This window comes from Glycine soja, chromosome 10 (genome assembly GCF_004193775.1).
Source record: "Glycine soja cultivar W05 chromosome 10, ASM419377v2, whole genome shotgun sequence".
Lineage (NCBI taxonomy): Eukaryota > Viridiplantae > Streptophyta > Magnoliopsida > Fabales > Fabaceae > Glycine > Glycine soja.
The window spans coordinates 4,898,433-4,919,027 of NC_041011.1; the positions used below are offsets into that span (position 1 = coordinate 4,898,433).

At 32.3% G+C, this 20,595-nt stretch overlaps 3 protein-coding genes across 5 annotated transcripts; all 3 read right to left on the minus strand.

Moving 5' to 3' along the window:
• Nucleotides 1–250: 250 nt before the first annotated feature.
• Nucleotides 251–2,584, minus strand: LOC114369279 (V-type proton ATPase subunit G1-like). 2 transcript variants are annotated; one of them, XM_028326474.1, is made up of 4 exons: nt 2,425–2,584; nt 1,265–1,353; nt 744–844; nt 251–630 (listed from the first exon to the last, which is right to left on the minus strand). In XM_028326474.1, the coding sequence occupies exons 2-4, from the start codon at nt 1,350–1,352 to the stop codon at nt 487–489; spliced, it is 333 nt and encodes a 110-aa protein (XP_028182275.1). In that variant the 5' UTR covers nt 1,353; nt 2,425–2,584; the 3' UTR covers nt 251–486. The 2 variants fall into 2 exon arrangements, with proteins under 2 accessions (XP_028182275.1, XP_028182276.1); XM_028326475.1 differs by lacking the exon at nt 2,425–2,584 and adding an exon at nt 1,725–1,965.
• Nucleotides 2,585–8,554: 5,970 nt separating this feature from the next.
• LOC114370023 (putative nuclease HARBI1) lies at nt 8,555–14,713 on the minus strand. Of its 2 annotated transcripts, none has more exons than XM_028327313.1 (4): nt 13,441–14,713; nt 10,513–10,871; nt 9,725–10,418; nt 8,555–8,806 (listed from the first exon to the last, which is right to left on the minus strand). In XM_028327313.1, the coding sequence occupies exons 2-4, from the start codon at nt 10,861–10,863 to the stop codon at nt 8,730–8,732; spliced, it is 1,122 nt and encodes a 373-aa protein (XP_028183114.1). In that variant the 5' UTR covers nt 10,864–10,871; nt 13,441–14,713; the 3' UTR covers nt 8,555–8,729. The 2 variants fall into 2 exon arrangements, with proteins under 2 accessions (XP_028183114.1, XP_028183115.1); XM_028327314.1 differs by lacking the exons at nt 8,555–8,806; nt 9,725–10,418; nt 10,513–10,871 and adding exons at nt 11,120–11,598; nt 11,697–11,922; nt 12,020–12,413.
• A 4,638-nt stretch (nt 14,714–19,351) lies between these two features.
• Nucleotides 19,352–20,176, minus strand: LOC114369156 (60S ribosomal protein L12-like). The gene has a single exon (XM_028326343.1). It carries the CDS (start codon nt 20,093–20,095, stop codon nt 19,595–19,597), a length of 501 nt encoding a protein of 166 aa, XP_028182144.1. The 5' UTR covers nt 20,096–20,176; the 3' UTR covers nt 19,352–19,594.
• Between the last annotated feature and the right edge of the window lie 419 nt (nt 20,177–20,595).

The following is a 20,595-nucleotide window of genomic DNA, read 5'->3' on the forward strand; positions in this document are numbered from 1 at the left end:
GTGAACTGGGTTATGGCTATGGGTCTGTTTAGATACAAGCCAAGTACTTTTCAGAGCTTCTCAATTGGAAATATAAAACTTTTCTCCTTGGAGAAACTCTCAAGAGCATTTCTAGCCTTGTATCCAAACATGCTCTATTTCACAAATGGATTGGATCAAAACGAAGGTCAATGGAGCGTCCAAAGGGATCAACAGCCGTAGTATTATATGCCATGCATTTCGACTTTACATTCATATGCAGGGGCGGAACTAGTCCTCAAACACTTGTTAAAATAGCAACACAAAATACACTTGTCTTTTAATTCCGAAATGTTTATTTTAACAAATTTGAAGTCATTTCTGACTGAGTACAGTGCAGCAAGGTATTAAGCATTGTAACCAAAACAAGGATCTCACCCGCACCAGAATATCTAGAGTAAAAAATAAACTCGGAATAATAATCATCATAATTTAGAAGTCCTCAGCACCAATATATATCAAAGGGTCCTAATTTTTCACACTTGTTACATGCTTGAGAAGCATGGCAACAACATCATCCGATATTCTTGCAGCCTCCGTTTTCAGGTGCTGGATTTTTTCATCAGTCTCTTGCTCAAGCCGCTTGACATTAGCTCCAGAATCTCCAGTACTCTGCAGTAATAATAAGAAAGCACACACACAAGTTGGAGTAGGAGAATACATCATAAATTAGAATAATGTAAAAGGATGGTCTTAACAGCATCAAAATATAATCATAGACTTACGTCTGACACTTTCTTTTGAAACTCAGCCTCTAGTTGAGCTCGGTATTGAGCAATCTCCTTTTCAGCCTCTTCCTTGGCTTGCTTCAACCTAGCCAATTTTTCTTACAATAGACGTGAAGAGGACAGCATTGATCAGTGTACAAAAAAGATTTAGTTGCGGTAATATATGCAAGTAACAATAATAACAAAAATCAAAATAAAAGGTGGGGTAGCTGAAAGTTGGCTGTTTCAGTTTGGCACTAGTATATCATAACAATAATTCTCAAACTGAGAATTTGTTCTATCACATATAATTATATGAGGAGGCAAACAAACCCATGCCTATCATGAAACGAAGAATTCATCCTTCCAGATAAATATGAAAAGACCAATATAAAATGAATAAACAGGAGAAAGACCTCTTTGGACATAAATAACTTGGTAACACATAAATTTTAAGCAGAGACACATAATTAGACCAAAAGTTTGATGAAATAAGGGGAAAAAAACATGGGAAGATAAGAAAATTAAGATAAAAATACCATTTTTCGCAGCATTCACAATCCGTTGTGCCTCTTGTTCAGCAGCCAACAGCTGCTGAATTCCACCTTGACCCCTGTTGGATGCCATTCTGTGATGAATACAATCAGTAACTATTAACAAATGGTTAACTGGTTACATGAAACTACAAGAAAGTAGTCATAAAGCAAGTCCTTCAGCTAGATATATCAATAATTAGGCAAACAAACCACCTTGAAATGCAGAAAAGTGCAAGGAATGCAACAGTAACAAGAACTATTGTCATCACATAAAATTGAAATTTTGAACTAAACAAATTATATAACCAACCAAATTTGCTTCACCCTCCAAACAAAGGGCAAGAAAATTCATTAGACGAATTACTTATAGCAACAACATACAGAATGGAAGCAAGCAATTATATACAGATCATAATTAGCTTGATTTACAAAGACAAAAACAGTTTCAAATTGTGTCTGCAACCATTAATATTGAGGTTTCAGATGTGTCAAGTTATATATTGCAGTAGCCGTTGCAGTTTCACAGGTTTCAAGCTTTATATTGTAGTTGTGGTGGCGATCTGGTTGCAATTGACGATCTTGCAAACAAATACCAGTAAGAAGGGACAGTAAACTTAAAAATGAAATTGAAGGCAAGCAGGAATCATCATCCAATTACAGAATCACAAATTTTACATGGACAAATTTGGATCCAACTCCTCTAAAGTGAACAAATTTCACTCTCTAGACTAAAAGCAAGTAATCAAAATCGTTTGATTACAAAATAAACCATTTATTTTCTTATATAACCACCGTGATTAGTTAATTACTTTACTCAAACTTCTCTGAAATCGTTATTATTATTATTATGTTTGGTAGATCAAAAACCTAGAAGAGCTAACCAGCATAGCATGGAGTCGAAAAATTCAGTTGATACAATGAATTTCTATCGGATGGCGATAAGATAATTAATTCGGTTGAGATCCAAATCTAGTCAAGGTGTGGATCACTGGTTTCATTTTATTTTTTCAGGTTAACGAAAGAGGGGAAAAGCAATTTGCTAGATTATTAATGGGAATAATAAAAAGCAGAGAAATGAGTGAAAAGGAACGCAAGAAACGGCGTGGAATTGGAATGGAATAGCATGCATAATAGATCTGAAAGAGAAGAAGAGAAATGCGCACCTTGTTGTTAATGTTAGATTCAGAAAAAATAGGAGAGACGCAGAGAAATTTCCGAGTGGTGTCAAACAAAAACTGTCCCAGCGATAGCGAACTGTTTTGCTTCTTAATCCAATACACTCTGGCCACCTACTACGGAATTTTCATTTTTACTCATGCATAATGATCACTGTTTTTTTGCTTAATCACACTAATAATTTTGGTAAAACTTTTCAGTAGTATGCCCCTTTAGCGAAGTTTTATTTTTGGTACAATAATTATTTTCAAAGAATATTTTTTTAAAAAAACTGGATGGAAAAATTAATTTTAAAATAAGTTAATTCAAACATCAACAATTATCTTGCATAAAAGTATATGATTTAGTTGCAGGGGAGCTCCTATTGGGTGGATTTTCATGTTATTCCAAAATTGCCCTTCTACAGAAATACTATTTACTTGAATAATGAGATCGTGCTTTTGTTTCCCTTGTGGGGGTGAAAAAAAATAAACAATGAAAATATGATTTAGTTGTACAATGTTTAAGAAAATTGTATTTTAGTGGTTGATTGGAGGGGTGAAAAAAAGAATATGATCCTATTGTATAATGTACAATGAAATCATATTCATATTTGGATGTCAACACTAGTGGATGCTTGACATGGGAGGGTGATGACATAGGTGCTAGTGGATGCTCGGATCTGAATGGGAGAGGGTGGCATAGCGTCGTAATGCTTAGACGACTAGGAAAGTGGCCTGCGTGACAGTGGAGCTCTTTGGGTGAGAAAATGAAAGTGAAAAGTTGGGGTGGAGAGAGAGTCTCTTAACTAAGAGAGGGGAAGGGAAGAGGGTGGAGGGATAAACAGACAGGGGTGTGAATGTCTTTTTCAACAATGCTGGTAGTTAAAAATAGCAAAAGTAGTAGCGAAAATAGTAGCCTATGTTTTAGACCTCTCTTTGGAGAGTTCAAGCCCAGTTTGGCAAAATGAGTATGGCCCAACAATTAAGGTCCAGTAATTGGACTTTGCATGCACACTAAAACCATGGAGAACCTAGTTCATTGAGAAAATAGTCGAAGCATTTTTTTTTTCGTGGAACGTAGCATTTTTTCAGATAATTGCTATTTAGGGCGAAAAGATTCTCACAAAAAAAATATGAAGTAATTAAAGAAAGAATAAGGTAAAATTTTCATTGTTTATCATTTCTTTCATAAATGCCTTCAATTGTTGTTTTGTTGTTGTTGTTGCCTAACTACATTTTTTAGTTCAATATTAAACTATTTTTTTGCATGATAAACTCTTCTATTAGTAGTATTTCTCTTCATTTGATTTATTTCTGTTTTTTTTAGTACGTGTAATAATTATTTTAAAACAAGGAGAGTACCCTTGGGTCTTTAGCCTCCTTCAGGTTTCTGACTTTTAGAATTTGGATCTACTTTTTACTCTTTGGTTTGTGCCTTTGGGCCTACATATTTTGTATTTGTGAAAAAAAAATCTTTTTAAGTCTAAAATAAAACTTTAATTTTTTTTTAAGTTCAAATTGTCTTTTATTTATGAAGAAAAAAAGTTTGATAAGACAATTACATCATATTCAACAAGAGGGTAAATTCCTTCCTCTGCGTGTAAGAGCTTCACAGTCCCTCAGAAACTCCGCTTTATAGGATTGGTCATGGATGTTCTTCCTTTTCCAAGCTAAGTATAACAGTTGTCAATCAGTTTCGAACAACGCATTGGAGAAGCACATATCTGAATTTTTTTTCAGTTTGATTTTTTGAGTTTAAAAAGTTTTATTTGATCATTTGAAGTTCCTCTGTTAAACTAAATTGGTTATTCCAAAATTTATCTATCAACTTAGTTAATTTAGTAAAACATGAAAAACTGTGAGATGTTAGGTTAAATGAACTTTTATCACGTAAATTTGACATCGTTAGTGTAAAAAAATTAATGGAAGAACCAGCTTGTTCTAACCGATACATTTTAAAAGATTAAAGTCAAACGGTTTAAAGTTAAGGTTTAATTGTATTTTTTATTTCCAATTTTTTTTTTAATTTTTTGTGAATTTTATTTTTAATATTTTAATTTGGTGTATTTTACCGTTAACTTTTAAAAATCCTGAAAATTCTATCCTATGTCGTTTTACTATTAAGATAATTGTATTCTTTATTCCTAATTTTTTTTTGTTGTTGTCAAAGTTTATTCCTAATTTTTTTTTTTGTTGTTGTCAAAGTTTATTCCCAACTTTTCAATTTTTCAACGACTTTTATTCTTAACTTTTTTAAAAAAAATTTATCCTTAATTTTTATGTTTATTAATGGAGAAATGACGGAATAAAATTCACAAATCTTTTTAAAAGTTTAAAATAAAATACACCAAATTCAAAAGTTGGAATAAAATTTGCAAAAAAAATTAAAAAATTGAAAATAAAAAATACAATTAAGACTAAATTTAAAAGAATAAACTAAAAACAAAAGGAAAATATAAATAAGGTACCAAAATTCTCTCTGGGCATTCGGCTACGTCCTTTTGTGCTGTTAAAAAAAAGGATATACTTTTTAACTTTAAGTGTTCATTATTAATTAATTTATCTGCAGGTATCGCGCGTTTGAATTAATGAGTTGATTTTGACATGGTCTGATGAGATCCAATTAACAAAAATTAGTAAATTACATGATTAATAGTCATGCAATTATAGCTAGGCAAATCAACATACAAAAACTTCATTAATTACCACGAATCGACAACAAAAACTTTCAATCGATTGTGAAACTTCATGATTCTACACAACAAATTAAAGTGAACAACAACGATATATATGTAATATGTTCACCAACAATAGCTAGCTAGTGAGGACTAAACTCTTGGTCACATTCTTCAGCCTCTTCGGCAATGGTTTCTAACACAGGAACCTGTGAAACCTTTCTGACGCGAATCACTGGAGCGGGTGCAAACTCAATATGGAATGCCAAAAACTTGATTTCCTTAGCCATGTTGAGTTTCTATGTGTTAGAGATGAACTAATATTAGGAAAAGTGTTGGTTATGATTGGAGTTTATGTGTGTGGCTGAAACTCGAGTTCTTACTTCTCCTCTCCACTACGAAGGTGGTGTGCTATGAGATGGAAGCCACTGAGGTTGCTCTTTTATATTAGGGTTAAAGTAACCATGTTATTAGTCTATTAGATATGACCCACACTATCATTATCAAAGGGAAAGTAATAATGCACGGGGAAAATATGGTTTTGTTTATATGGCAGCCATTGCTTTGGACATAAGTAAGGTCACACAACCATTAATATTTTAAAAAGTTTCAAATGAATATTTTAATCAACTCAGCTAAAACTTTATACACACAAACAAAAAGAGTCTATTATTCATTTTTAAGTGCCGATAAAGGTTTTTGTCTTGAAAATAAGAAGTGTAAATACATTTTCTAGTTTCTATTAAAATAGCTTTTAAGTTTTCTTATTATACCCTTTATTAATGAATGAAATTTTAGGTAATAGAGTGACTGGCACTCCGTTTATTCTTTTTTTAAGTAAGTATTGTTTAAAGTTTTTATACTGTAAATAAAAAATGTAATATTTTTTCCTTTTTATAAAATATTTATCAAGTTTGTTACAACTTTTAATAATTAATGAGAGATTGGGTGAGAGATGACTGACAAGTGACAATGATTCACTCTCCTAATAAATGACTAAAATAATTAAAATTAGGTGGTGAGAAAAGATATAGTAATTGGAAAAAAAAATATCTTAAACTTTGAAAATAACAAATAAATAAAATTAATTGGGAAGTAAAAATATAATTGACAAAAAATTATAATAAATATTGAAAATGACAAATAAATAGAAATAAAAAAAAATAAAACTCATTGTTAAAAAGGATTAGAAGAAGTAGTCTTCACACAAAAAAATAGCTAAACTCACGGGGGAAAAGTTAAATGTATTTTTTTTAATTTTATAAGTATGATTAAATTTACTTTTTTGGTCTTTGAATTCATTTTAATTTCAATCTTCATAAATTTTGCAAATTCTATAGATGATTTTATAATTTAGTAAACTACGAAACTTCAATAATTATTTTAACATATAAGATATAATATATTTAAATATAGTATGTAACATCATTAGTAAGTATATATTCATAAAAAATATTTTGAGAAATTTTAAATTTTATAATGATTAAAATTAATTTAAAAAATTAATGGAAAATTAAATCTTATTATATTTATATTAACTAAAAATGTATTTTTTTTATAAAAAAAATATTACTACTATATTCTTTTGTTTGCGATGCGGCTGTTTCTTCGAAACGATGGTCAATCTAGACAATAACATCAATATCCACCGACACAGAGACACGGAAAGGAAGACGCTAGATCACAAATTTTGCAAATACGAAGTTGTCGTTTATGTAATAACAAAAATAAAATAAGTTGTCGTTTATGTAACTTAACCTTTCCTAATGCTAAACGTGCTTCTCGTGGTAGGTGGAGTTAATGAGCAAATCTATATATTCTACGGTGGAAACTGAAAGAAGTGTGCAAATGCACCAACTAATGGCTGCTTAAGATGTGAGCACAGTTGCCATCACAATTAGGGTAAGTGATGTGGTCCACCATTCATCTAATTAAGCAGCAGTACTACAATACCTAACCTAATATAATCTTTTCACTACCTTAAGTTGATATTAATAAATTACTAGTAACAAAGATAACAAGATTCGAAGAATCAAGTTAGGAGAGCCTTTAAAGTTTAAAATGAAAAACAAATATTATTTGAGAGAACTACGACAAATTAATGCTTCAATATATTCCAAGATTTCTGTGGTATCAATTTCACAAGGGCTATTAAATATATAGAATGATGCAAGTTGCCAAATTTCACAAAGTAACGGTGTCAAATATACTGTATTAACAAGGGATTGTCCACATTCACACACAAAAAAGGGACTGTCCAAAAAAAAAAAAAAGTCCGACAAACCCCTTTTGAGATTCCTACAAGCATGTTTGGTATCGAATACTTCCTGTGAAGGATTTTACAATTTCTTTTGTCCAATTTAGGTCGTCCTACGAGGTTTTACTCTGTTTTTTACTTTTTCTCTTTCGTTTTTAATTAATCTCCATTTTGCATTCTTCAAATATAACAAAGTGACAACCCATTGGATATGTCTCCGAACAGAAATTTAGGGATATTTATATTTCGATTGCATTCAGTTGACACAAGTTTTAAAGTATTATTTTGTAAGAAATAACAATTTGTTACTTTTGTGAGAACGGTCATTAGAGACCGTCTCATACCCCTCAAACATTAACACTATGTTTGGTTTGGAAAAGAAAGTGGTAGGAAAGAAAGTGGAAGGAAAGAAAGTTAAAGGAAAGAAAGATAGTAGAAAGTGGAAGGATTGTCTTAGTTGTTTGGTACAAGGGAAAGTGGAAAGAAAGAAAGTTAAAACTTTCTTTTCTCCTGTTTGTTTGGATGGAAAGTGATAAGGAAAGGAAGAGGTACATTTGTGAAATGACAAAACTAACCTTATATAAATATTAAAGAGGGTGAAGAGAATAAAATATATTTTAAATAATAAAGAAAAAAAATAAAAGTCAGACACAAGCTTAATATTGAAATTATATTTTTTTTATTCCTTTAAGATAAAATATGTCAACTTATCTTCAATAAAATAAAATTAGCAGTTTTTATAGCATTAATTTTTATTAAGTTAAATTAATAATGCTCAAAAATTTCATTTGTTCAGCTAGATATCAACATAGATATGCTGCAATTTGCAAATTTCTTATAGCAGGTGTGCACTAGAGTGTGAATAATAAGAATTATTTTGTTTGAGAATAACATTCAAAGATGCTCTCTTATTTTTTTTAGCTCTGATAAGGTGTGGTTCAAGCTGTGTTTTCAATTTTCTTTCATTCCTGTCAGCTCTGGTTTTTTTAGGAAAGGTGTCTCATTTCATTCTTTAATAAATTTGTACTTGGCTTCCTTGTATTTGTATCAAGGTGGTGCTAGTAGTTGGGTGGGATAAACCATGTTGTAATGTCTCTTGTAACTCAATTGTTGGTACCTCTCTGGTACCATAATTTTAATACATTATTTCTTTTGCCTTCTCAAAAAAAAAGATAATGCTCAAGCAATGTACCCCTCAATTGAACCAGTTGTTCAATTCCTCATAGATAAAATTGAAATCTTGGATGAGTTAGTGCTAAAGCAACATCATTCTATTTATATATAAATATTGAGTTTGAGTATTATGATGCATATATTGGCCAATTACACTACATGTTATAGTGCAAATTAAACATAAATGACAGTCTAGTTACACAATATTAGTATACACATCTTTGCACTATAGCTCCAGTTGCTTGCTGCACTTCTACTTGTATTGCACTAGAGGTGAAAGCACCTACATTCAAACCATATATTAGTTACTACTATTATAACACATTGAGATGATTAAACATCATGAGCATAAAAGTTCAGTGTTTTTAAATCAACAAGACTCTCAATTTATTCTTTCAAAGCCTCAACCAAATTTCTTTCAAATATCTAACTGCATCAAATTGAGTTTATGCAGAAAATTATGCAGTAAAAAAAGACTACGCCACTTTCACTTAGACCCCTTGCCAATATAAAATCTCCACAGTAGCTTCAAGGCATAAAAAGTCTAATATGAAATTACTATAAGACATAAATATGAGGTATAGATTATTAATGAACTCTAAAATATATTCAAGGCCTGTACCACTAGCTCATTGTTATTATCCTTTGCAAAATGCATATATAAAAACTGTGACTGCAGAACATATTGTGTCAAAGTGTGAAAAAATCTATAAATTTATTTAGTGTAATAATAAAATATAACATTGTGTATGTAAATATAGTATAATACAAAAACTTGTAAACAAAGGGAGATGACTCAAACCTTTCAGTTTCTATTGAATGCACACCTCTGAAGGATGGTATAAGGCTCCATCATCAAAATCATCAATATAGTACCAAAAGGGATAGCAGACTCCAAAGCATATTCAAAAGTAGCATAACAACAAAAGTCACAGGTTACCATGCATCTCCAGTCATAAAAACTAATAATTTCCATCTTAAGTCATATATATCCCAAAATGATAATTAATATAGACTAAGTCATAAATTAATAAGGTCTCATATGATGCCTTAAATATATACAATCCCAACAAAAGAGCATATCCACAACCACTCCAAAAAAGCAATACGTTATAGGCTGTCATTAGTAAAGGCATCACATGATGTCCTAAATATATAGGACCAAAAAAGGAGCACTACCAATGCTCTTAACAAAATATACCTGCATCAGTCATCATTTGAATGAGAGCTTCTCCTCTCATATGAGGTGGTACGCCAAAAAGCTTACGTTTTTTGTGCTCATTATCACATAAATGGTTATAAACCTTCATGCGAAATGGATCTGTGACTCTTAATTCCTCTAAAAGATCCCATACATCAGATTCTGAATAATGACGAGGACGAGTTTGTTGTATCACAGTAACTTGTTTTTCAGCAATTTCAACTTGTTTTTCAATGACTGCAACTTGTCTTTCAGCAACTTCAACTTGACGCTCTGCAACTTGGTGCAGCTCCTTAGAAACAGAATTTCCCTCTTTCAAAGCTTCAGCAATTGTCATGATACTTTCATTCATTCGCTCATATTGATCTTCAACTAACTCAACCACATTTCTCTTCCGTTTTGTACCCCTTGAAGTATTTAAGCCACTAGGATTTGTTTGACCATTTTGTGGACTAGCATCCTCAAAGTTGGGGGGTGAAAATTGGTTTTCATCAAACATACCAACATTTGGCACATACATTTCTGTATCTTCAAAATAGTTATTCAAGTCAATATTCTCCTTCTCCCATTGTTTCCTCCTTTCCTTAGCTGTTTTCGCAACATTTCCTTTTGCCCTATCAGTTGCAAATAACTCAGTCAAGATGTCATAATGCTTAATTTGCATTTTTCTCCATCTTGCAGCATGTGGCTTTCCCTACATAAAAGGTAAAAATGACAAGTGATCAATTTGGTACTTATAATTAACATAAAAGTCAAGTGATCAAATAAAGGATAAGAATGCTAATTACTTTAATCAGCTCTTCCCAGACGTCGTCCTCAGCATCAAATTTTCGAGTTATTGAATTCCAAGAGAATCCACTTAAGCTATGGAACAAGTCGTAAGCTTCAGCAAAATGATTTTTTAGTGTCTTCATTCTATTCTTTATATGATTCTTTGTGATATTTGGTCCAATTGTAGATCTTAAGGCTTCGACCATGTTGTTGTATGCTTGTGTTGTCCAAGCACCATCGTGCCTATTTCCCTTATTTGCCTCTTCACCCAAAGCATTCAACAACATTTGATCCATTTCATCATTCCATTGTAGGCTATCTCTACCAGGGTGATTAGAATCTGATGGAGTGGTTTTTCCCTTTGGCATTGTAGTAGCTGCATATAAATTTCAAAAGGACACAAGTTGATGTATCCATTTTCATATGAATATTAGCTTATGAGAAATTCATCCACAAAAATAACATGAGTAAACTAAGAAATATTAGTAATGCATACCACTGGATAATTCTACTACAACATAATCATGTTCATGTAATTTCCCAAAACCATACACAAATAGAACACAAGTTTTGTACTACATTCTACACATGTAGTCACATTACACAAAAAAAAAAAACAACACATTAGAAATACATATTACTTATATAGTGTTATCATATTGGATAAACATTCCACATTCTGATAGCAACATCGTCCCTTAAAATTGTTCCCAATCTATAGTCATCATCACGTTGTTGTTGTGGTTGGGATCTATCAATCTCTTGTTGAAGTAACTCACGATCTACTTCAGCAATTAAGGTCTCATCAACATCAACACCCATTAAGAAGTTATGCAATATACAACAAGCAAGTACAATGTCTGTCATGACTTCAAATGAGTAAAAGGGTTCGGTGCCAGTAGATAAAATTGGAAATCTTTTCTTTAGTACTCCAAAACATCTCTCAATAACATTTCGAAGTGAAGCATGGCGATGATTGAACAACTCCTTAGAATTTTGCGGGCTGCGAGTAGAATATTCCTTCAAGTGATAACGAACACCTCTATAAGGTGTAAGCACCCCACGTTTTAGCATAAAACCGGCATCCCCAAGATAATATTTTCCTACAAAAGTTGTGATATAATTTATTATTTGACGTGTTAACTATTATAATTCTAAATTGTGATACTTAATAGTCAAATCAAATTAATAGACTACTAACCTTCAGGAATTTTTAGAGAGTCTTCCCTACTTAAAGCATCTTTCAAAATCCTAGAGTCAGATGCTGTGCCTTCCCACCCCGGTAAAACATAAGTGAATTTCATATCAAAGTTACACGCAGCCAAAACATTTTGTGTAGGGTAGTCTTTTCTTCCACGAAATCGTGCGGCTTCCGCTCTTGGGACCTTTACCCGAATATGTGTTCCATCTATAGCTCCAATGCAATCCTTTTTATTAAATTAAATACGCAATTTGATTAGTGATGAAATTGTAGGATGAATTTGTGAGGCTAAACATATTAAAGTGAATTTAAGGCATAAGTACCTTAAAAAAAGGATAGAATCTGCTATTGTTTAATATTTGTGGAGGTACATCCCTACCAGAAGGTTGGACTAGGAACTCATCTTCTAATGAAATGATGGCACGTAAAACATTGTGAAAGTGACGGCTAACAGTCTCACCAGAACGGCGGAAGAAGAATGACACGGTGCGATTTTTCACATTATGACCAATGATGTGTAGGAACTTAGCAACTTGTTCTTCAACTGTGGATCGTATAGTATCCTTCACATAACCAGTTCCCCTCAATTTATGACACAATAACATAAATGCCTCAGGTCCCATTCGTATTATGTCTCGGCATTTTTCAGTATGTACTAATTGTCTCATTAAATCGAGACGTTTACGCTCCCTTTCATGACTTCCATGACTAATTGGACTACGAATGAAATGTGACATTGTTTGAAGCATATGTAACGCATGAACAATATAGCACAATAAGACTACAGAACAAAGACGCTGTTGTTTGTCGAATCCTCGACGAAAATGACTTAAATTTTGCATGCCAAGATTAGTTAAATGTTTTATTTTGGACTGCTCTTCCTTTATACCATCCAATGCATCACCAAACTTGTCTTCATTATTAATTAAAAACTCCATATCAGAGTATAAATGTTAACCTTCAATGAATATACATTTAATAAATCAATGAGTTTTGATATATTTTTCAATACACATTCAAATAAGTAAAGTATATATAATAGAAGAATCAAAATAAAAAAATGACCATTTTAAGACTAACTATCAATTGGACCAATTTTTTTTTTTTTTGGAAAAGGCCAAGAAAAGTATATTAAAGAGGGCATAAGGCATGCTTGAAACAAATACACAGTACACCACTTGTCTAGTGCCATCCCACTCACAAGGCTTTTCTTCTCCAAATGAAACAAGACTACTCCTATACCATACCCTGCTAGAAAACTACCCAAGCCAAGACAGCAAGTAATCACCCAGCATAAACACCAATTTAAGATCCGTAGCAAACAAAGCAAACCTATTAAAACATTCCCCTCAATGGCATCACTTAACACAGTAGCATAGATGTAGAAAAGTTAGCTCCTACTAGTACTACCCTTAACACAACCAGTCTTCAAAGATAAATCTCCAGACAGTTGAACCAATTTTGATAGAGAATAAGTGTAAAATATTCAATCATCCTTTATCACAACAAAGTTAAAAATCAGTAGCAACAACCCACAAACAACACAAACTTCATTAGATTTCATAAATTTTTCAAAAAATAAAATAAAATAGAAAGCTTTTCAAATGATTTACAAGGAAGCAAAAGCAACATAATGTGTGCCAAGTAGACAAAGAACACGTACAAAGCACAAGATCAACAACAACACATTTTTATTCAATGGCATCAAAGAAACCCATATGAGAAGGAAGAATAGGGATGGTACCTTACAAAGCAACTGAAAGGTTGTGGAAGTAGAACAAATGAAATGGACCAGTTTGATTTTGGAAGGTAAACAAGAACCAGAGCAAGCAATTTTTTTGAAGGATTTTGATTTGAAGGGTATTCAAAAAGACAAATAGAATTTGATGAAAGAGAAGGGCATTATTGTCCTTTTGCCCAAAATTTTGGTCGCTCTTCCCGCTTTCCGTCCAAAGTAGCGCGGAAAGGATTTTTGGGTGGGGTCCACATAAAATTTTCTTTCCTTCACTTTTTAAGATTGTTCCAAACAGTGGAAAGATTCACTTTCCACCATCTTTCCTTCCTCTGACTTTCTTTCCTTCCCCTTTCTTTTAAACCAAACATAGGCTAAAACAAACACATACTTATTCTGCATAAACATAACTGAGTATCTCCTGCCTCATATAATATGTCGTTACAAGCATAATGCTTTTAATTAGCCTTATATTGTTTTATTTTAATCGATATTAAGGTTAATAAGTCTCGGCTGATATTTATATTAATGGGAATCAAACGCATGATATTTTGATTTTGAGAATAAATTAATAAGAGATATCAACTACGGTCCATCAAATTTGTCAAAACAACGAGAAACTGCAATTTGCCATTTCTTAATAAACCAACTCCAGCCTAAACAAAGGCAGGGATGTATAGATTAAAATCATCCAAAAAGAAGGAAAAAGAGAACTACATATTTCACAAAATTGACTATACAAAGTTGTAGCGAATAACAACTAGTGATTATTTCCACAACTTGATTGATCCTCTTCAATCTTCATAAGCTGAAGCCTCTTCAAAAGAGGCTTCATAATTGATCCTGCAACATTTGCTACTACTTGAGAAGGGTATTCATGGAAGCTTCATCATCCTCAGCAACTTCTTCTGTGATGGTCTCCAAAGCAGGCGAATTAGAAGGCTTTGTTGGGAAAATTATTGGTGCCGGGGCAACCTCCATCCACGAACTTAGGTTTCTGATTCCCTTAGCCATATTGATGAATTCAACAACAAAATATGTGACTTTTTCTGCTCCTTAATTTGCTGAATCTTTGAAATAGAAACAATTCTTCTCTCCTCCTCCTATGTCTAGAAATAAGAGACCTTGGTTGGTCACAAGAGTATTTCAAAAAAGGGTTTTAATATGGTTTGTGAGACACAACCAAGACCCTTGTGTGTATTTATATGCAAAAAAAGGTTAGTGTGGGAGGTAAGAATAAAGAGCTAAAATCACGAGTTTTTAGGAGGAGATATCTTGAGATTAAGACCACCACACATATTGCTGATATACAAGTGAGAATAAAATCAAAAGTGATTCTTGACATATTCGTAGGAAGCTTCCAGGAAAAATTAGTAGGAGTGTGGTGCGTAATTCAATGCCTTCCGTCCAAATATTCTAAAATTAATTAATTGCCTGTTGTAGAGGGAAAAGAAATGGTCAGCAACTCCTCCTTTTTCTCTTCTCCATCAACTTGCGTTACATGTGCAACTTATATTTATGTTTAGAGTTGAATGACAAGCAATTAATACCATATTTGATATAGTATAATATAATTATTTCTTTTCTTTTTTATGCAACATATTTTATCTATGATTTTTTTTACGTTCTCTTATGATGTATGATAAATATTTTTAGTTTTTAGTTTTTTTATCAATGTTTTTAATAAGATTCTTTGTTATAATAATATTATTGATATAAAATATTCACTATATAATTTTACTGATTATTAAAAAATATAATTGATCACATCTAATAAATCTCTCTTCTTAATTATACTTTTGTTAATCGCGTTTTTTTAATTCATCATGTTGGAACTTTAGTACTATCTCCGGTAATAACAGAGGTCGTATTATCTTTTATATTATCGTATATAACTATTATATTATCTTATTTTGTATACATGTATCTCAAAAATAATTTTAAAATCAAATAAGAATTTTTGTTATTGTCTATTTGATTGTTAGAAAACATTATCCTTTCCCAACTACGCAAGCAAAAGTCTCAAATACCAACACGGCAGCATTCACTACTCCAGCTTACTCTTTTAACAGGTGTGATATATTCGATGATTTGCACAGTATGGGAACATGAATAAAAAGCTCAATAATTGCAAATTCTAAACGTTTCCAGTTATAGTCATTGCCTTAGCAATACAAGTAACAAATAACTTTTTTCTCCCGTCTGACCAAATAAATAGATACATTTATTCTGTTACTCTAAGCACTACCCAAAGTCCCAAAGTGCGGCGAAACCACTCACAGGAGGGTAAACGTTCGTACTTTATTGAATCGGCCCTTTAACCCGTCACGGGCTAAATTGGACACATTTTGGACCTCTAAATTGCTTGGGGCACCCAGCAACTTTCCAGCATATTTTGGACCTCTAAGGGTAGTTTTGGTTATAAATAGCAGTTGTACTTTTTCATTTCTGCAACGTCATTTTTTTTCCGCAAATTTTCTGTAACTTAGTGTAAGTTGCTTCCATTAAAGGCGTTTTAGAAGCATATTTGGTCTTCGGTGGTGTACGTGAATTTGTTAGGAGTATACGATAATTTTTGATCGGTTTTCATCATCGGAGAAAAGCAAAAAAAATGGTATGCACATACGATTCGTATGACCCGTACAGATTGACAATCCGTATTGGGCCTACAGATTTAATTTAAAATTAATGGTCCAAGAAGGGATTGAACTTATGTCACTTGCATTATTAATAAAATACTCAAACCAACTGAGCTAATAGATACATTATATTATAAATAAATAGTGTCGTTATATATAACACTAAATTTTTTAATTTATATTTAATGTATATGTAAATTTACATAATAAATTTTTTGATGATTATTTTTTATATAACAATTAATTTGTTTAAATATATAAATTATAAATAAAAATGACTACAAAAATGACACATTATGTTATCAATATTTTTTATAACTACAAAATCAAATATATTTTTAAATTTAATTTCAATCATTACCTTAAACTAACAATCTTATTATATCTTAAATTTTGGTTTCCATATTTCTTATAACTAACAAATTTAATATATTTTAAATTTTATTTCAATCATTATCTTAAACTAACAATCTTATCATATTTTAAATTGTTTTCAACATTTTTTATAACTACTAAATCAAATATATTTTTAAATTTGATTTCAATCATTATTTTAAACTAACAATCGTATCATATTTTAAATTTTAGTTTCAATATTTTTTATAACTACTAAATCAAATATTCTTTCAAATTTTATTTCAATCATTATCTTAAACTAAAAATCTTATCATATTTAAAATTTATAATATTGAAAATTAATTGTTTCACCAATCTAATCTTAATTTTAGCAATCTAATATTAAATTTTAAATTATTTAACAGAAAAAAAATCCATACATATGGTTCATGCGGAATGTCAATCCGTATGGTTCATACGAACAATCTGTATGGAATTTTTCCAAAAAAAATTCATTTTTTTGTTGGAGAGGAAGAATAAGAACAACAGCGTGGGATCTATTCTGGTTCATGGTTTATCAATAAACAAATGTATAACTCCCCAGGAATTTTAATTGCACTTTTATTCAACACAGTAGGAATTGGATTCAACACCAAGCAACCAGCAAGACGAAGCAGCAACGAACACCAAGCAACAACCAGCAATCAACACCCAGCAGCAACGAAGAAGACGAACCAGCAGCAACGCGCGACAGAGGAAGAAACAATGTGCGTGAGAAGAAGCAAAAAAAACGAAGAAAAAAGAAGAAGCAAAGGAAAAACGAGAGGAAGAGGAAGAAGACAGAACAGAAGAGGAAGAAGACGAAGCAGAAGTGAAGCGGCGCAGAGGAGAAAGGGAGAGGATGAGTCACTGTTCCTTATGTATTAAATGGCTTAAGGGTAATTTAGTCATTTTACTAAAGGTGTTGGGTGTCCCAGCAAAAATGCTGGGTGCCCAAAGTAACACCCAAATTGCTTCATTGAAGATAATCGAGTCCATTGAACCGAAAGCCTATTTTATTTTATTGACCTAAAAAACAAGGCTCTTTTATTTTTAGTGAAGAAAGATAAGATTAAAATTGTATTTCACCGCTCAAATTACACAATTGCTTGCTGCACTCTCCAAATTAAGTCCTGAACTTCTCATATTGCTTTCTAGAGGAATGCTAGTAACATTCTCTTTTGGGTACTCTCTTGATTAGAATTTATTAAAAATGATTAATTTTAATAAGTTTTGCTTCTCATTTAATATAAATCGGGATATAAAAATTGAGAAATAAAACCTACCAAAATTAATAATTTTTAATAAATTCTAACAAATCACATAGAAGTTATTTGAAAGAGAAGATCAAAGAAAGTATTCGAAAAAGAGTGTTAAAAAGAATATCACTAATATTCATCTTGCTTTAAGGATGATCATTCTGGAAGCAATATGAGATGTGCAATCATTCTGAAAGTAATATAAGACGTGCACGAAGCAATTCCGCAAGTGCAGAAAAGAACACCCCTCAAATTAGATAACTTCTCAACTGCTCTTATAAGAAAGATCTCCCATCGGTATAGATAAGACCCCTCTCCAATGTCTCAATAGTTTTACACCCTCCTATGTAATTATTATTATTGTTAAGAAGAAAAAAAGAGAGAGAATCGATTAGTTTTCCTTAATTCTACATTTGTTTTTCTTTTTAAATCTTGGAGAGTATGCACATAGCCATGACGCTTGTAGTTTGTTTAAGTAAGCCTTCTTGATTTTGAATCATCTTAACTTTGTAAATTAATTTTGATAAAAAAGTTTAATTGATTTATCTTTTGAATATTTTTATCTAAAAATTAAATTTATAATAAAATTTAATATAAAATTGTCACCTTAAAACAAGCTATATAATTTTGCTTTTGTCAGGTATGCTTTTAAGTTAACTCTATGTTAGTTGCTCTTGAAAAGCAATTCTAAGGGATTGTTTGGTTGGAGAGAAGAGAAAAAAGAAAAAAAATATTTAAATTAAAATAGAAAGATAAAGGTGTGAATAAGTGAGACTCACACAAAAAAATTTAAAAAAATTCTTCTTTCTTTCCTATTTCTTTTCTACCAAATCTACCATAAAAGTAATTCACCATTTATTCATATCAGTATATCACCATTTCTGGACATGAAAAAATTTCCTTTCTATAAAACACATACTGACACTTAAGTCAATAAAATAATGACTAGTTATATAATAAAAGAACATACATGATGACAACTGAGAAGAGACGATGATGTATACTTAACAGTTTAAGGGATAGGGCTAGGTGATTAACAAGCCTCAATAGTACACTAGCCATAAGGAAGATTGTGTAAATGAGAGAGGTTTATTTTACACTGAAGTTAAATGTACACATGAAAGACACACTTGATTAATTCGAGGTTATGCATAAAGCCAACAAGTTGGGTTCATGACTTGGAGGAATAGTGCTCAAAATAACCAAACAATATCCCACACAATTAAACTAACACCTCTAAAAAAAAGAGATTTATTAAGAAAAGTAATATAGGTAATGGATAGGTAAAACCATTTCCAAGTGACAATTTTAATTAAAAAACTTAATTTGAATGAAATGATAAACCCATGACTCTTCTAAGTAGTCATATGTTTAGCTTAATTATTAGACCATTATTGTAAATTCAGATCATATTATATAACACTAATTAGTATTTCACAGAATTCATATTCGGGTCCCTTTACCAAATTAACCAGAGATTGCCTTCTAAATTGCATATAAAAATTTAAAAACTACAATTTTTATCGAATTGAATTGTTTAATTCATTTCACCCAATATCTTATATTTCATTTTGCTCTTCGGAATACTACTAAACTTTGCTATGCTACCCTTCGCACATACAACATAAACGAGCACAGAAAAGCAATCCATAGAGCAGATAACAAACTTACGATCCAACCTTAAAATTTGACAAATGGTTTTGGCAACAATACAAATCACAACTCCATTACAAAATTACTCAAAAACCCAACAATGTGATATCATTTACCAAAGTCTTAACTATCATACCATTCCTATGACTCAAATTCCTTTATAAAAAGAAAAAAAAACCAAAATTGCCCAAAAAAACAACATAAACGAAACAACAAAAAACCACTGAAATTTCAGCAACTTCATTCAAGAGGAACCTCAACATCTCCATCAGAAATCTCCTGCTGCAGATCCTTGGGGTCCTTCCCATCAACGGTGCACCCAACCGAAACGCAAGTCCCGAGAATCTCCTTAATGGTTCCACTGAGATCCTTGGCCATGGAGCGAGGACTCATGACCCTGGCGATCTCAACGACGTCGTCTAGGGAGATGTTCCCGCTGTGCTTGATGTTCTTCGTCTTCTTCCTGTCCCTCTCAGGCTCCTTCAGCGCCTTGATGACAAGCGCGGCGGCGGAGGGCACCACCGTCACCTTCGCCTGCCGGTTCTGTACTGTCAGCTTCACCGTCACGCGGAGGCCCTTCCAGTCCTTCGCGGTTTCCTTCGCAATGTCTTCTCCGATCTTCTTTGGGGAGAGACCCAATGGACCGATCTTTGGAGCGAGGGAACTCGCCGCGCCGACCTCGCCGCCGGTGACTCGGACGAACACGTCCACCACCTGCAAGGGATCGAACTTCGGTGGCATCGCGCACCACTGGTTTTTTTTTTTTTTTTTACCTTGCGGTGGGAATTAGGGTTTTGCAGGGGGAGGATGAGATTGTGTTGGGACTTGGAAATATAAAGTTCTGTGCTAGGGTTTTGTTTTGTGGCTTGGGCTTGTGGGCTTTGAGGGTCCGAATGGGTTTACGTTGTGGCCTTCCTCATTTAGGAGATATTCTTCCTGCACCAGTCCAATCTCAACTACACCAAACAAATCATGTGAAAAATCAAATTTGTCTTTCACTTAAAATCTTAAATACACCCATCTCTCCCCTCACCTTCTTAACATCCCACTCATCCTTTCCACTTTTCACAGCATACTCTGAGTTAAACCAGGTCTCAACTGTCCCCCAAGTTGATTCAGACACTTTTGCCTAAATGTTGTATTTTGATTACTATAAAAGTGACCTTCAAGACACAACCGAAAATAATAATTGATATGCATTTCTATATGATCCATAAGTAAAAGGCAAGCCAGGGGATGCA

Bases quoted from the DNA above. Each gene is read 5' to 3' on its own strand.
- LOC114369156 (XM_028326343.1), bottom strand. From the start codon at position 20,095: ATGCCACCGAAGTTCGATCCCTTGCAGGTGGTGGACGTGTTCGTCCGA.
- LOC114370023 (XM_028327313.1), bottom strand. From the start codon at position 10,863: ATGCCAAAGGGAAAAACCACTCCATCAGATTCTAATCACCCTGGTAGA. The intron at 10,419-10,512 runs GTAATTAGCATT...CCTTTTATGTAG, and splicing joins TCTGGGAAGAGCTGATTAAA to GGAAAGCCACATGCTGCAAG. The intron at 8,807-9,724 runs GTATATTTTGTT...GTTTGAATGTAG, and splicing joins TCAAATGATGACTGATGCAG to GTGCTTTCACCTCTAGTGCA.
- LOC114369279 (XM_028326474.1), bottom strand. From the start codon at position 1,352: ATGGCATCCAACAGGGGTCAAGGTGGAATTCAGCAGCTGTTGGCTGCT. The intron at 845-1,264 runs GTATTTTTATCT...GTCTATTGTAAG, and splicing joins TGTGAATGCTGCGAAAAATG to AAAAATTGGCTAGGTTGAAG. The intron at 631-743 runs GTAAGTCTATGA...TTATTACTGCAG, and splicing joins TTCAAAAGAAAGTGTCAGAC to AGTACTGGAGATTCTGGAGC.